General features: G+C 54.2%; 2 protein-coding genes across 2 annotated transcripts; both read right to left on the bottom strand.

Moving 5' to 3' along the window:
• Positions 1–636: 636 nt before the first annotated feature.
• Positions 637–5294, bottom strand: FUCA1 (alpha-L-fucosidase 1). The gene is made up of 8 exons (XM_059488720.1): positions 4940–5294; positions 4001–4135; positions 3672–3809; positions 2988–3093; positions 2452–2652; positions 2140–2330; positions 1856–1955; positions 637–881 (listed from the first exon to the last, which is right to left on the bottom strand). Exons 1-8 carry the CDS (start codon positions 5281–5283, stop codon positions 741–743), a joined length of 1356 nt encoding a protein of 451 aa, XP_059344703.1. The 5' UTR covers positions 5284–5294; the 3' UTR covers positions 637–740.
• Positions 5295–6490: 1196 nt separating this feature from the next.
• CNR2 (cannabinoid receptor 2) lies at positions 6491–7612 on the bottom strand. The gene has a single exon (XM_059488788.1). The coding sequence runs from the start codon at positions 7610–7612 to the stop codon at positions 6563–6565; it is 1050 nt and encodes a 349-aa protein (XP_059344771.1). The 3' UTR covers positions 6491–6562.
• Positions 7613–16140: the final 8528 nt, after the last annotated feature.

Below are 16140 nucleotides of genomic sequence, written 5' to 3'. Positions count from 1 at the left end.
CGCTCCCGTGAGCGGGTCCTGGCGCTCGGTGCCGGTGGATGTTTGTTTGTCCCTTGGGTAACGGCGCCCACGGCACCGGCTCCGCACGTGGCCGTGCCTCGGGGCTCTGCTCCAGCTCAGCTCGGAGCGTCCCGGCAGGTTTAGCTGGGACGGGAACAAAACAGCCTGCCTGTAACGCTGTGGGGTCTGCGACGTTTGGGGTGCCCGCAAAGCTTGGGGTGCCCGCAATGCTTGGGGTGCCTGCAACGCCGCGGTGCCTTCACAACAACCTGGGTGTGCCCTTGGGAGCGGCCTCACCGCTCACACCCACGCTGTTCAACCCTTCCTGGGAAGTTCAGCATCCACGCAGGAGCCCTGCTCCCACTGGGACCCAAAGTTCACAAGTTCAGGAGTGCAAGCAGAAGTCACCAGTGCAATTCACAACAGTGGAGTCTCTTCAATTCTCTAAGAACAAAATCTTTTGTTGTAGCTGTGTCCAGCAGAATATCAATAAAAGTTTGTTGATGGATTTGTATATCTTTACAGAAGATTTCTTCCAGCAAGGTTCCATTAGATTTATTCATCATGGAAGCAGCTGATCACAACTGTTCCAACCAACACTGAAGTGACACAAGGCAACAGAGACCGGAGGGGAGATTCTCTCAAGTGAAAAATAATGTATTCAATGTGAAACATAAAATTCCTCTTGGCTTCCATCAAAAAGAAAGGCACTGGGAGATGCTGCGATCCCCCCACAGGCATCACTTCACCCCCTCGAGTTTCACCACCCAGCCAGGCTGGGGAGGGAGGGGAGATGGCAGCATGGAGGGCAGGGTTATGAGCATCCCTGCCCCTGGCTGGATCTGCCACTCCAGAGTGCCAGCAAAGCCCAGCAGTGTCACCTGCAGAGGAAGGCAGGAAGGAAGGGGACACTCAGCTGGGGCTCAGCAGCCCCATTTGCACAGCCCAGAGCCCCTGCAGGTCCCCAGGAATGGCTCACATGGCACAGGGCTGACACAGGGGTGTTTGGAAGCCACAGCAGGCTGCAGTTTGTTGTCTGGGGTACCCAGCCATGGCTCAGGTGGCACAGGGGGTGACACAGGGGTGTCTGGAGGCCACAGCAGGCTGCAGTTTGTTGTTTGGGGTTTGTTTGTTGCTGATGCTTTGCCCCTGTTTGTTCAGAGCAAAGGCCGCTGCCACGTGTGCGTCACGGTGACATGTGCCACCAGCAGGGCACTGCACCTGGGCTGCAGGACAGCCCCTCCTGCTTCCCTCCCCTGCAACAGCAGGATCAACACACCCCAGGACTGGAATCTTCCCTGGCAGCTCCTGTGCCACGTTCCATGTGAGCCAAAGCCTGGGGAACAGCCTGGGGTGCTGCAAGGAGCCCACAGCAAACACCCTCCCTGTAGCCACGAGATTTTCTGAAAAGTCCTTTCCTTAGGGTTTTTTTTCTCCTGAGAAGCTGCGAGGCCTCAGGAACAAAATGCAAACATTGATTATCTGCTGCTGTGGAATGCTACAGGTGCATCTGGGATTGGTCTCATGTGGTTGTTTCTAATTAATGGCCAATCACAGCCCAGCTGTCTGGACTGTCTCAGTCACAAACCTTTGTCATCATTCCTTTTCTATTCTTAGCCAGCCTTCTGATGAAATCCTTTCTTCTATTCTTTTAGTATAGTTTTAATATAAAATATATCATAAAATAATAAATCAAACCTTCTCAAACATGGAGTCAAGATTCTCTTCCTTCATCCTCAGACCCCTGCAAACACCACCACACCTCCCCAGTGCCCCAGCTCCTGAACAAATCCAGGCTGGCCCTTCCCACCCCCAAATGCCCCCAGATGCTCTCAGCGTGTGCTCAGTCCCTCACCTGTGTGCCTGGGGATTCAATGGGTGAGGACAGGTGCAGGACATTGTCCCGAGGCCAGAGCAGGAAGATGGCAAAGACCACGGGTCCCTTGGAGGTGTACCTGGGGGAGCAGGAGTTCAGCAGGGGAAGGGCACCAGGCACAAACCTCACCTGCCCAGACAGCACAAGAACACAATTCTGCCCTCTGTCACCACACAGGTGTCACCCACTGCCCCCAACTCCGAATTTAGGAAAAGGTAAGAAATAAACACCAGCTCAGCTGGTCTGAGCAGCAGGGCCCTCACCAGACAGTGTCTGTGGTGTTCTCCATCTGCACCCTCCAAGGCTGGGACTCATAAATCGCCTCCCCATTGGTATCCAGCCATCTCCCAAGGGCCAGGAGTCTCTCTTGGAAGATGGGGACAATCACCCCTTCTTTTGTAGGCCCCACATTGAGGAGGTAGTTGCCACCCAAACTCACAGTCTGCACCAGCTCCTGCGGCAGATAAAGCAAGATAACATTATCCTCACCTCAGACACACAGAAACGGAGCAGTTTTACCCAGAAGCCCCTCCCTCCCAGCAATCCCCCCAGGCTATTCAGGTCAGGTTTCTCACCTCGATCATGCTCATTTCATCCATGACCTCGGGCAGGCTCATGTTGCTGCGGTAGCCCCAGGAGAGCCTGTCCAGGGAGGAGCACATCTCCCACTTGTGCTCGGGCAGCGTGCCTGGCCTGAACTTGTCAGCACAGTTGTAGAAACCCCCGTGGCGGCAGGAGCAGCCCCGACCCCAGCGGTCGTTGACAACCACGGTGTCCTGAGAGAAGGAAAACAGCTCAGGGCACAGATCCTTCTGTTCTTGGGCTGTCCAGCTGGCAGCCACCCCCCTGAGGAAGCACCAAAAATTCCCAGTGTAATGGAAACCCAACTGAGAAGGCTGAATGCCTCCCTCTGCTCAGGCAGGAGCTGAGACAACAAAGCTGAGCGTCCATCAAAGGTTGGAGCTGTCCCAGCAGCACAGCCAAGGTTCTCTCTTTGTCAGAGAATAAAACACACCAAATGTCCAGGAGGTTTCTGGTTTGATCCCACACCCCACAGCCTCCTGCCCTCCCACACCCACCCAGAGCCAGGAGGGGCAGCAGGCACTGGTACCTTCACGGGGCTGTCGTTGTAGAGCCAGGCAAGGAAAGAGGTGGAATTCCAGTAGGAATCTGGAGCTTCCCAGTCCCCATCCGACCAGATCAGGTCTGGTTTGTATCTAAGGGAGACAGAAGTTGTTTCATAAAGGCTCATCTGCTCCTGCCACACTCTGTTTCTTCCCCTTTCCACTGCCTGCCATCACCAGGAGGATTTTGCTTCATTTTCTGCTTCACACAAAGCTCTAAGGGAGGTTCTTGCAGCAGCAAAGAAGAAGGTGTAGATCCACAGCTCAAGAGAGGGTGCAGTTCTTCCAAAAAACCCAGAATCTGGCACCTCAAAGTGCACATTCTTGAGTTGGGACAACAATCCACAAGCCCAAGCCTTTTATTTTTGTCAGCAGGCAAGGATGCAAATTCCCAGTGAAATCACTTTTCTGTTCTACTAAATACTGAACAGTTTGTTCCACTTCTAGCCCCCCTGCACAAAGGCAGGATTAAAGGGAATTGCAGGAAAAATTTGTCCCTGGTTATTCTACAGATCAGACCTTCCACAGGTTAAAACTGAAGCCCTTCTCTAATTACTGCTTAGCAAAGAGAATTTGCCTTGACAAAAATCAACATTTCTGTTCTTTGCACCTTTCTCTACAGAACTGAAACCAGGAAATGCTGGTGATTCTGAGCTGGTTGTGGCTCTTACTTTAAGACAAGATCATAAAGTTCTGGCATCGTCTTCTTTAAAACAAAGCTCTGGGTCTTGAAGTCATTTTGTTTGTCAGCAAGGTAGAGAGGGTTAAACCACTCCATCAGGGAGTGATACAGCCCATAACGGAGGTTGCTGAAGGACAAAACACAGAGGGGAGAGTTAGGCTTCAGTGGGGATTAGAAATAAGTGGAAATGAAATTACTGGCATTATTATTTTTCATCATTTGAAAGCACTCCATTTTTCACAGGGTTTTCTGCTGTTTGTCAAGCAGAGCCAGGAGCATTCACTGCTCTCAGAGCAGAGCTCCCTGCCAGGGCCTCACCTCTCCCTGAGGGCCTCTCCCAGCTCTCCCACCAGGTCCCGGTGGGGCCCTGTATCCACAGAATTCCAGTTCCAGGACACTGGCGACCCCCAGTTGGTGAAGCCCTCGTGGTGCTTGGTGGTCAGGACCACGTATCTGAGAGGAGAAAAGGAATTGTTGGGATGGCAAAGGAACAAATGAAATATTTCCCGACCCTACTGCAATCCCAGTCACTAAAACAGCAAGGCACTGGATAACCACACTGTGAGGAGCCCTCTGTCACTATCCCTTGGGTTTAGAAGCAAATATAAGAATAAGAGTTAGTGGATTTTAATGCTGGGAAAGAATGAACGGGAAGTACTTAGGAAAGAGCAAGAGCTTTCATCTTCTCAGCACCCCTCAGCGATGCCCAGCACTGTCAGGGACCCCCAATCCCTCAGGGACCCCTGACCATGGCACTCATCCCCTGAGGGACTCCTCCATCCCCTCAGGGACCCCCTATCCCCTCAGGGACCCCCGGCCATGGCACTCATCCCCTCAGGGATCTCCAATCCCCTCAGGGACCCCCCATCCCCTCAGGGACCCCCGGCCATGGCACTCATCCCCTCAGGGATCTCCAATCCCCTCAGAGACCCCCCATCCCCTCAGGGACCCCCGGCCATGGCACTCATCCCCTCAGGGATCTCCAATCCCCTCAGAGACCCCCGACCATGGCACTCATCCCCTCAGGGATCTCCAATCCCCTCAGAGACCCCCGACCATGGCACTCATCCCCTCAGGGATCTCCAATCCCCTCAGAGACCCCCGACCATGGCACTCATCCCCTCAGGGACACCCAATCCCCTCAGGGACCCCCGGCCATGGCACTCATCCCCTCAGGGACACCCAATCCCCTCAGGGACCCCCGGCCATGGCACTCATCCCCTCAGGGACCCCAGCTCCGGCCATCCCGGCGCTGACCTGGCCCCGGCCCGCTGGAAGAGCTGTGCCCACTGTCGGGGCTGGAAGTCGTAGGCGGTGAAACGGGGCGCGAACTCCGCGTAGGTGGTGCCGGGCGGGAAGCGGCGGCGCACGAAGCTCTCGTAGGCGGCATCGTGCTGGCCCTGCCAGTGCCACCAGAACCACTCGGAGCCCCAGGCGGGCACGGAGAACACCCCCCAGTGCACGAACACCCCCACCTTGGCCCGGTCGTACCAGGCGGGCAGCGGCCGCGCGTCCAGGCTGGCCCAGTCCGGGCGGTAGCGGGGCGCGGCCAGGCCCGGGCCCAGCGCGGCCGCCACTCCGAGCAGGGCCAGCGCCGCCATGGCCGCCACCCCGTGACGTCACCCACGCCGCGGGTCCTGGGGCCGCGGGTTCGAGGCTGGGGCCCGACAGCTGCCCGCGGGCACGGCGGGGAATGAACCGGGGAGGGATGGGAGACATCGGGGATAGCCCAAAAATTGGGGAATGTCCTGGGGAATGATGGAGGGACACCGGGGATAGCCCAAAAATTGGGGAATGTCCCGGGGAGGGATGGAGGGATAACCCCAATAATTGAATAACATCCTGGGAAAAGATGGAGGAACACCAGGGAAAACCCCAATAATCCACCCTGAGCATCCCTGGAGCCGTGTCCAAAGGCTCCTGGGGCTCTGGCAGTCTCGGGGCTGTGTCCATTCCCTGGGGAGCCTGGGCACTGCATCCTCTGGGACACAGGGCAGAGTGCAAGGGCCTCGTGGCCGTGCCCCAGGCAGGCTCATCCCTGTTGGAGGCATTTTGGGGGCTGGCAGGAGCCCAGCTGCTCCAGGTCACCGGTGAATGGCCCTGTCCCATTTCATTGTCCATTCAGTCAGAAGTGCTGCTTTTGCGTAATTTGCAGAAAAACAACCCCAATCAAGTTCCTCGTGCTCAAAGTATCTGGCCCAGTTTGGGCTTAACCTTGTCACCTGGAGAACTTTGTACACCAGGAAAGAAAAGGAAGAAAGTCCTGGAAAATGGCTTGTATGTTTAATCACATAACATCTCACAAACACCCGTGTGGCTCGGTCAGTTCTCCTGAAATCTGCTGGAAGAATTGTGCTGCCTGCAAGGTCCTGTCTGCCCCAGCTCTGGCCAAGTCCTTAAGCCACAGGGAGAGGTTGGAAAAGCCCTCCCAGATCATCGAGTCCCAGCTGTGACCAGTCCTCACTTTGTCACAGCCCAGAGCACTGAGTGCCACATCCAGGTGACACCTACAAGGACAGGGACTCCAAACCTCCCTGGGCAGCTCCTTCCAAAGCTTTTCCATAAAGAAATTCCTGCTGATGTCCAACCTGAACCTCCCCTGGTGGGAGATTATCACAGAATCATGGAATATCCCGAGCTGGAAGGGACACCCCAAGGACCATCCAGTCCCGGTCCTGCACAGGACACCCCAACAATCCCAACCTGTGCCTGAGAGCAAAGTTTGTGCACTTCATGTCCCAGCATTGAAGGGTGACATCAGCAGGAGCTGTCTCCCCATCACAGCTGACCCCTCAACTCCCATCAGAAGAGAAAATAAAAAGAAAAGTGATCCAGACTGTTCCTTGCAGGCTGAGTGGGTGGATCTCCCCCGGTGCCTCCCTACACGGTGTGCGTGTCCTCGCAGACGGTCTCTATCACGGAGGACTTGTGGCTGCTCTCTGCTTCTGGGCTCTCCTCAGGGGCCTTCAGCTGCCTCCTGAAGCGGGACAGCACCCTCCTCAGGGAGGAGAAGAGCTCCTTGCTCCTCAGGGCGTAAATGATGGGGTTGACCATGGAGTTGAGCAGGCAGAGGGTGCTGCAGAAGGCGAACATCTTGCGCAGGCGGTCGCTCAGCCTGCCGAAGACGCTGTAGATCATCAGCACGAGCACGGGGGACCAGCAGAGCATGAGGACAGCCAGCACCATCACCAGGGTCTTGGCCAGCATCACGTCCATCCTCATCCTGCTGGTTTGCTTCCCTGCCTGTGCCTGGTGCTGCTCCATGTAGGCCACGTGCTGCCGAGCCCTCCAGAGCACGTGGGCGTAGGCGCAGACGATGCAGCCCAGCAGCACCACGACCCAGCAGAGCCAGCCCGACAGGTAATTGTCATCCACAAAGGGGAACAGCTCGGAGCAGGAGGAATCCAGCGTGCAGCAGTTCCAGCCCAGCAGGGGCAGGCCAGCAATGGTGGCACAGGTCACCCAGAGCACTGCCAGGGCTGTCCAGGCCCTTTTCCTGGTCATCAGGAGCTTGTACTCCGAGGGCCGGCCGATGGAGAGGTAGCGGTCCAGGGCCGTGAGCAGCAGGCTGCTGAGGGAGGCTGAGAAGGAGGTGTTCACCCCTCCCAGCTGCAGCAGGAACACCTCCTTGGAGAAACCAGCCTCGTTGAACACGTGGAAGTTCACGAAGCTGCAGACAAAGATGACGCTGGCCAGGATGTCAGCCAGCGCCAGGCTGCCGATGAAGAGGTAGGAAGGCTTCTTCCTGATCCCAGGGGATGAGAAAATCAGGTAGAGCACCAGAGAGTTCTCAAAAACACACATTGTCCCAAAGAGGCCACACAGGATACCAATGCTTATCTTCTGTGCCTGTGTGCTGAGCACCATGAAGCACTCCATGGTGGTCCCGCTGCACTTGGAGGCGTTTGCAGGGATCCTGCAGGAATCCATGGTGGTGACCTGGAGCTGGGAGCTCACAGAGAGCCTGCTGCTTCCCTCTGCACTTCCTCAGGTGCTCTGGAAAAGGTGGAGGTGAAGAGGACTTAACAAGCAATAAATTTACCCAAGATGCTTTCTTCTCTTTAGAAGCAAGTAAGGAAAATAAAATCAGCCCAACTTCCATGCTTTTCCCAGCTGGTTCTTTGGCTGAGACCCATTTCCCACAGCCCAGGGGAAGCCTGGCTGTACCACCTCGGTGGCACACCACAAGATGGAAGCAGCAACACTGAGAATTGTACAAATCCTGAGCCAGATCTTACCAGGACTCACTGCTCAGGGCCAGCAGCACTGGAAGGGACAGCTCAGGGGGACACCACAGCTGTGAAAGGCATCCCAAGGGGAGCACAAAACTGCCACAACATGCCTGCCTCCATGGCTTTTTCCTTGGGAGCAGCCCTAGGCCAGGGCTGCTTTTCCTGCCTAGGGTTAGGGTTGTCAGAGTGATTAATAGATGTTATTAGAGATTAATTAGAGATCAATATTAGAGTACAGGTGGGACATACAAACTGAGACCACCTGAGCCTAAGAACCCCTGCCCACACCCAGAATTAGGTAATTTCATCAATACTTTTAGCACCAGCAGAGGTGTGATGGAGGGAAGTGCCTGGTTTTGCACAGGGCAGATGCTGAGCTACTCAGTGCATTCTGCAGCAAGAGCTGGGTTTTTCTCTACAGTTCTGCAGCTCAATTTAACCCCCTCATCTTCATAACCTGTCCTTGAGGTGTTATTTTCTCCCATTCTTTCTGTGGATTGCACTGGTATTTAAACCAAGTTGTGCAGCCTTGGATTTCAGGGAACAATGTCATGCTGGACTGGGTTAGAGCAGGTGAAGAGGCAGCTGTGGGATACCCCAAACCTGCCTGGAGTACAGCAAAATGCTGTGACCAAGCCCAGGGAACAGGACCCCCCTTCCCAAAAGCAGGCAATGGGATCGTGAGTTCCCTCTGCTGGAGGAGAGCACTGAGCTGACAGCGTTCCCTTTCCCCCAGAACAATTCACTGTCCCTCGCTGCCCTGGGCTCTCTTGTGAAAGAGGAAATGTCCCAAACACCCGAGGCACGGCCAGGATGTGTGACAGACACAGAACAGGGGCAGGACTGTGGGTTCCACCCTCCTGTGCCCCTCCACCTGCCTGCTGTGTGAAATTCAGCTGCTGCTGGAGGTGAGAGCAGCCAGCGCTGCCCAGCACACCTCAGCCGTGACATCTCAGCAGAGATGGGTTTGTAAAACATGGGTGTTTTAACTGGCCTGGGCACTTCCTTCCCCACTGATTCCCCCAACACTCATCTCTCTTCCTGTGTTTCAGGAGTTGCAAAATACCCCAATGATTGGAGAGGCTGCCCAGGAGGTGACAGAGAAGAGCCCCAGCCCCACATTTGACTGTCAGGGAGTTCAGTGCAGGTTTCAGGCACAGCAGGGCAATCCTGATTTCCTGATTGGGATTTCTTGGTGTTCCAAGGCTGGAGGAGTCCTGGACTTTGGGCTGATGTGTGGCTGAGAGTTGCAGCAAGCTGCCCTCCTCTTACATAAGGCTCTTGCATGGGGTAACATCACAGGAGAGGATGTTGCCCTCAGATCTCAGTGCTCTCGTTTCCTGCAGCCCTTCTCAGGAACACCTCACTGGCAGCAGGAATTACCAACTGCTGTTATTAAACCTGACACATCCCTTCCTCTGGAGAGAGATGGATTTAGCAGACAGATGGACTTCTCATACTGCAGGGACCAACTGCCTCGAGTTTCCAACCCTCCCCAGCCAAACCCCAGCATCCAAACCAAGACATTTCTTCATTAAGCAGCCTCCAGCATCACCTTGGCATCCATTACCTGCAGCCAGCATTCCCAGGACCACCATAAATCCTCAAACCTGCAGTTGTGCAATATCCAGCTCACATCCTTAGGAGCCTGGAAAGCACTGAACACCAGGCAAGGGAGTGAGGGCAGCAAAATGCCATCCCTGATGTTGAGCTGCTTGGGGAGAGAACCTGCTTATAATGTAAAAATAACTCCTGTGCTGCCTGTCCTGGCCCAGCTCTCTCCACTAGGCTGAAAAAACTCAGATAAGCCTCAGTTCAAAGTGGTGTGCTGGGCTCACAGCAATCAGCCAGCCCTGATCTTCCTTTCCCACATCTGCTCTGTCTCAGGCTGAATGACAAGGACAGATCTCTGCTCCCCAGAGCCTCCTTGCAGCTCCTGTGGCCATGAGGGAAGCACAGAGCTTGCTCCAGCAAAAGGTCCCCTGTGCACAAGCATGAAAACACAGGCAGTGCCAGGAGCTCCTCTCCTTGCACTGCCTGTACCTCTTTTCTTTTCTTTTTTTTTTTTTTTTTCTTTTTTTTTTTTCTTTTTTGGCCACAAATCTGCTTTTTCCTGCCCAGGGGACATTTCCCTCTTGTCAGATGGGCCCCTGCATTTGTTTGACCGTGGTCTCTGCCCCCTGCCTGCCTTAGCTGCTGGGAAAAGTGCCAGCCCACATCTGGTTCCTGGGGGAGAGCTGACCTGCAGCATCCTCCATGGGACAGGTCCCACTCCCAGGGTGAAACCCCTTTTCAAGAGCAGATCTCCACCTCCTTGGGAATCCCAGCCCCAGGCATGGCTGTGCATCCAGCCAGGGAGCCACAGCCCCATGGGCTCAACGAGAAAGGCACCAAGTGTCTTCTGGCCCTCCTGTGGCTCCAGGGGCTGTGGCACAGAGGGGCTGCTTCCCTGGAATGCAGCAGCTGAGCTGAGATTCCCTGGCTGCTGCACAGGATGAACTCTCTGATCACGGCATCTCCTGCCAGCAGGAAGGCCCAGGGCAGGGAATATTTTGCCAAAATAACGTGGCCTTGCAATAGGGACTCCCCAGCAACAAGAGCAGAGCCCCAGCAAACAGCAGTGAATGAACAAGGGGTGAGTTATTAGGAACAGAACACAGATCAGAGACTTGGGAATGCAACATATTCCTGATGCAGCCCCAGTGACTGCAAAGTGAAACCTCCCCTCCCATCAGATCTGCTCCAAGCCCACTCACTCCAGCCTAACATTTCCCTAAACTCCTGAATTTCAGCCTAAACTCCTGAATTTCCCCTGGCTTTGGGGAAATTCAATTTCCAAAGGAAGGAGTCCTTTCCCTCTCAGTGCCTGTGACTGATTCCAGCTGTGGGGCTGGCAGTGCCCTGCACACAGCAGCACCAATCCTGCTCCACTTGGGATGGCTCTGCCCTCACAGAGCCACCACAGCATCCTGCTGATTAAAAAGTTATGTACCAGTTGCTTAGATAATGTAAAATTAAATTTGCCTGCTGCAATCAGCCAGTGCATTGTGCCTGCAGCACTCTGAAAGTGCTCTTGAATATTTCATGTGCAGAATATCTGAGAGTTTTGAGCTTTACAATAAAATAAAATGTCCTAAATGATCACCTGCTATGAACATCTGCAGTGATTTATGCAAAAAATTGTCACTAATGCTTGCAAATTTCACTTGCTGAAGAAGCAAAGTATCTTTTGCTTTACAAACATTTTAGTTTGTATGTGATTTCCTGGTTTAGTTGCAGAAGTTTTTCCATTATTTTGGAATCAGCTGTTCCCCTGGTTTGTCCTGACCACATTAAATGACACTGAGTGGGATTCCCTCCCTGATGTAAGAGCTGTCTGCCTCAAATGCCACACTGAGGATTATTTGATCCTTTATCAGCTCTGCCCATGTGTGACTGCCTGAGGGGAAAGTGAAATTCAGGACGGGGTGGGTGCAGAGCAGCTGCAAGTGCCACTTTGGGCACAAAGCAGGGCAAACCAGGGCTGCTCTCACAGCACCAAAACCATCACAGAAACACTGAACTCAGCGTCACATCCCTGTGAGACATTTGGAAATACTCTGACAGAGAATCAGAGAGGAAGGGACCTTAAAGCCCATCCAGTGCCATCCTTCCACCATTCCATGTTGCTCAAACCCCATCCAGCCTGGACTTGGGCACTGCCAGGGATCCAGGGGCAGCCACAGCTGCTCTGGGCACCCTGTGCCAGGGTCTGCCCACCTCACAGGGAAGAATTCTCGGAACCCATTCCCCCTTGTCCTGTCACTCCAGTTCCAACATGAACAATTCCCAAAATCAGCTGTAAAGAGTTAACCCACAGCCTGCCATGAAGCACTTACCTTTCATCTCCTGAAGAAAGGATCCATCCTAAAAAGCAGTTACACATTGCCTTGCAGTTTATCCCCAACAGCTGATGGTGAACCCCAGGAATCTCCTGTGCAGCAGAGTCTCCCCAGGCTGCCTTGTGCAGGGCAGCACCGAGGGCTCTCACATCAGGGGTGATGTGAGAAGAGGGCCCAGGGCTGCAGGATGCTGTGGGTCAGCAAACACAAACCACTCACCTCCCCGCCGAGGCTCTGGGGCTTCCCATGGCCCGGGCTCTCAGGGCAGCTGCTGCAGCTGCGGACAGCGCCTGCTTCCCTCTCCTCTCACGGCACTTCTGGTTTCCTCTGCGTTTCTTGAACCATTCTGCTTTATTCCCCTGGGCTGGAAATCCATCAGTGTGAATCCTTCCTCTGCCTCCTTGCTCTCTGGCACATTCTTTCGGAGAATGTGTGTCGGGTTTTCTTTCCTTCCTCCCTTCTCCTCTGGGTGTTGTGTTCTGCTGCCTGCTCGTGCCACATCTACAAACCACCCAAACCCTCCGGCTCGCTGAAATTCTTCTCCCAGTCCCTCTCATTTCTCCTTCTAACTGCAGAGTTTGAGGCAAGAGACATTCAGGTTCTCCTCCTGATTTCTCTGGGAGCATGGGAAAGTATGAGGGGGGGGGAAAGCAAGGAGGCAGTGTGGAAGAATCTGTATGTACCTGGCTGTGTGCAGGTCTAAGGGCAAGCTCAGAAATCTGCTGTCTGTGCCTGCATGAGCAGCACAAACCTCACCTGTGCCCCTGAATTTCTCTGCACACAGTCCACTCATGCTGGAGAGACGAGGCAATTTTCTCTCTTCAAGTGGAAGGAAAATCAAGGTCTTCAACTCCACAATCCGTGTGGTCAGGCAGGACCCGGGGCTGCAGAGGCTGTGGTGCTGCTGTACCTGCTCTCATCCATCCCTCCTCCCTCCAGTGACCACTTCCCTCCTCGGCTGGGCTGTGCTGGTGCTGATGGAAAGCAGGGACAGCTCTCCCTGCCTGGTGACACCACGGATAATGTCACCGGTCAGGGGGGACAGGCAAGCTGGCCCCAAGTCCCAAAGGAGCTGGCCACGCTGTGGTTGGATGTGACCATCCAGGCTGCAGCGGGGACCTTGGAGGCGAAGCAAAGCCGTGATCCTTAGCCCTTGGCTGCTCCTTACCTGGCTCTGCCACCCAGAGCCAGCCCACAGCGCCATCCCAGCACCAGCAACGCGGTTCTCCAGCTGGGAACTCAACTTTCCCTCCTGCAGGGGGCCCAGTTCCCTCACTCGGTGGCATCACCAGCGGTTACACCGCGTGCTCTCCAAACCCCGCTTTGCCTCCTTCCCCTCGGGCAGCGTGTGCGGCTCAGGGCTCGGCAGCGGCCGTCGGAGCTCAGCGGAGCTCGGCTGCCCTCTCCAGGGAAACCCGGACAGCGCCCGGGGAAAGCTCGGGAGGAGGCAGAACTGGGAACTCGGCGCTTCCTCCTGGGCCCCGGCCGGGAAAAGGGGGTTCCAGGCTCTGCAGGGACCTTCCGGGGCTGGGAGGGGGTCTGGAAACCACAATGACCATGAGAGGCATCACAGGAGATGATGGGTTGTCAGCTCTGTCCCAAAAAATAATTCTTCCATTCTTGTTTCCAGGAACTGAGAAATTTGCAGGAGCAGGTACGAGATTGTAAAGAGCAGGTGAGAAACAAAGATTCTTTATGCTGGTTCTGAGTTCCAACAGCAGCACCCAGCCCCAAATTATTCTCTGCCCTGACACAGCTTCACATCCAGCAGCATCCTGTGAAGCATGGCCCCAAGTTTCCTCTGTCTGCAGGGAGAACCTTGTGTCACAGGAAAGAAATATTATTATGGCAGCATAGTTAGAAGCTTTTGAATTGACTCTGATTTATAGCAAAAATTGTCCTGGCAGACTAAAGGAAAACCATCAGAGCTGATTGTTGGAATGTAAAGGGTTTTTGCTGGAATAACCCAGCTTTGGGAGCACCCCCATACTCGGGGTTGAAGCAACGCTGAGCAGGTGCTGGGGAAAGGGACTGTGAGCCCGGTATTGCTCAGGAGTGCAGGAGTTTCTGTCTCCAGAGCAGAGAGAGGAGCCCTGGGGCTGTGCTGGGACACTCAGACCCAGCCCCTGCTGGAAGGGTGCCTGTGCTCTGTGGGAGGACAGGGATTGCTCATTTTTCTCTGACTGTTGTGTTTGCTGGGCTGTTTGAAAACCGGGTGGTGCAGATGGGGCCGAGGGTCGGGCACTGCTCACCTTGATAAGGTGTGACTCAGGGAGCCACGGTGAGTGACTCTGCTGCACTCATAGAGAAAATGCCCAGAAAAAAACCCATCTTTACTGCCATGTCTAGAACAGCTCCTGAGAGCAAACAGGGCTTGGCTGAGGGATTGTCCTGTGCACAAACACCTCTGCTGCTCTCCTGGAGGGAGGAGGGTTCAGGTAGAACTGTTTTCCCTGCTGACAGGACGTGCACCAGGCATATTGATTTACATGGGCTGAAGGTTCCTCTGTGACTCAGAGCCGGTGAGGGCTCCAACGGGGAGCTGTTGAGGCACAAAACAGGGTGTGACTCGGCAGTCGTGCCTGGATGTGTTTGTTTTCCAGAGTGGGAAAAGCTGTCAGCTGTGACAAAGCTGCTTCAGCACGAGCCCTTTAAACCCCCCAGGCTCGGGGTTTGGCCCTGTCGGTGTCCAGGGGGGTTTTACCCCTGGTGCTGTTTGCTGGGTGCTGTGCACGCCCCACACACCAATGCACGATGCTGGATGTGATCTCACACTCACGAGCTCCAGCAGGGCAGAGGACAGAACTCGTGTTCTAGAGCTGATCTAACTCAGGTGCTGCTGGATACCAACTTAATTCATGTCTAAAGCATATATCAATATACTTATAATGAGATTTAAACATTAAAAATGTGTAGTTTTATCACATTGTTTGGGTTCTTGAGCCTCTTTATTTACCCTGCAGAGAGACATTCAAATGTGTGCTCAGTTCCTGTAGCTCACTGCTGTGAATATCCTGAGCTTCATTTAATGAACATGGGTGCTCTGCCAGGCAGAATAAAGGATATTCTAAACATTACTGAATACCCAGTGCTTCCATGCAGCCTTTAAAGAAAACACAAGCTCACACGTTTCCCTCATAAGGAAACTTAGATTAACAATCTGGTTAATGTTTGGCTCAGGTGGAAACGTCTAACGAGTTTCAAGTGTGTCATGGTGCTCTTGGAGCCACAAAATGTAAACATCTTGGCTTTACTGAAAATCACCCACAGCCGGAAACTCGTCACTGTGAATGAAACTGGGGCAATGGTTCACTGTTGATTTAACAAATGAGTCATCCGTGCTGCAGACTTCCTGCAGCATCCACTGAAACACCCGGCCAGGAGTGTGTGTGTGCTGAGATCCAGCTCAGCCACAGCTGGGAGCATCTTAATGTGGGGCTAATGAAGCCCTGGAGGCTTTGTGTTCACTGGGACTTGCTGGTTGTGGCAGTGCCAGCACAGATGGAGCTGCGTCCCTGGGCTGGATTAATGTTTGCTCTGAGAGGGAGTGGAGGTGCTGAGTGAGAAATAAAAGTGGCTGGGGAATTCCTTGAGGTGCTGTCACCGTGGCAGCAGGAGCATGGTGGGGAGCTGAGGAGGATTTGGGTAACACAGCTCCCTGGGAACATGAGGGAAGCTGGGATTTATTGCAGTCATCTTTGGAGTGCCTGGAGGAAGTGGAATAATCCAGACAGGGCAGACACTTGCACAATAGAAAACTCCTGTTCGTGCTGTGTACAGGTTATGAGAGGTGCACAGGAGGTCACTGAGTCTGTGGCACAGCAGGGTGGGTTTGGAGGCACTGCCCTGTTCCAGCAGTGTTTGAGGGCTCTGCCTCTGGAGCTGGGCCTGTGGCACCTGCAGGACATCAGGGTGAGCACAGCACGATCCTCAGGGTGGGTTTGGAGGCACTGCCCTGTTCCAGCAGTGTTTGAGGGCTCTGGAGCTGGGCCTGTGGCACATGCAGGACATCAGGGTGAGCACAGCATGATCCTCAGGGTGGGTTTGGAGGCACTGCCCTGTTCCAGCAGTGTTTGAGGGCTCTGGAGCTGGGCCTGTGGCACATGCAGGACATCAGGGTGAGCACAGCAAGATCCTGGAGGCAGCTACGATATCCCAGCCTGCCCATGAGTACCTGAGGTGGATGTAGTGTCACATGCTCAGGAATCACAAATGTTACAGTGAGACCTTTGAAAAGGAAGAAGGTTAAAAATCAGCATTTGAAGGAGTGAAGTGGCTGTTGGAGGAATCTCAGGTGGTGATGATAAAGGACTGAGACGGAACCTCAGGATTCAGTCTGTGCTGA

This window comes from Ammospiza nelsoni, chromosome 25 (assembly GCF_027579445.1).
Source record: "Ammospiza nelsoni isolate bAmmNel1 chromosome 25, bAmmNel1.pri, whole genome shotgun sequence".
Lineage (NCBI taxonomy): Eukaryota > Metazoa > Chordata > Aves > Passeriformes > Passerellidae > Ammospiza > Ammospiza nelsoni.
The sequence above is the reverse complement of the archived record's forward strand: the minus strand, read 5'-3'. Positions and strand labels throughout refer to the sequence as shown.

Excerpts from the sequence above, each read along its gene's own strand:
- FUCA1 (XM_059488720.1), bottom strand. The coding sequence starts at position 5,283 with ATGGCGGCGCTGGCCCTGCTCGGAGTGGCGGCCGCGCTGGGCCCGGGC. Across the intron at positions 4,136-4,939 it reads TTCCAGCGGGCCGGGGCCAG|ATACGTGGTCCTGACCACCA; the intron begins GTCAGCGCCGGG and ends TTCTCCTCTCAG. Across the intron at positions 882-1,855 it reads TTGAATCCCCAGGCACACAG|GTGACACTGCTGGGCTTTGC; the intron begins GTGAGGGACTGA and ends CTTCCTCTGCAG.
- CNR2 (XM_059488788.1), bottom strand. The coding sequence starts at position 7,612 with ATGGATTCCTGCAGGATCCCTGCAAACGCCTCCAAGTGCAGCGGGACC.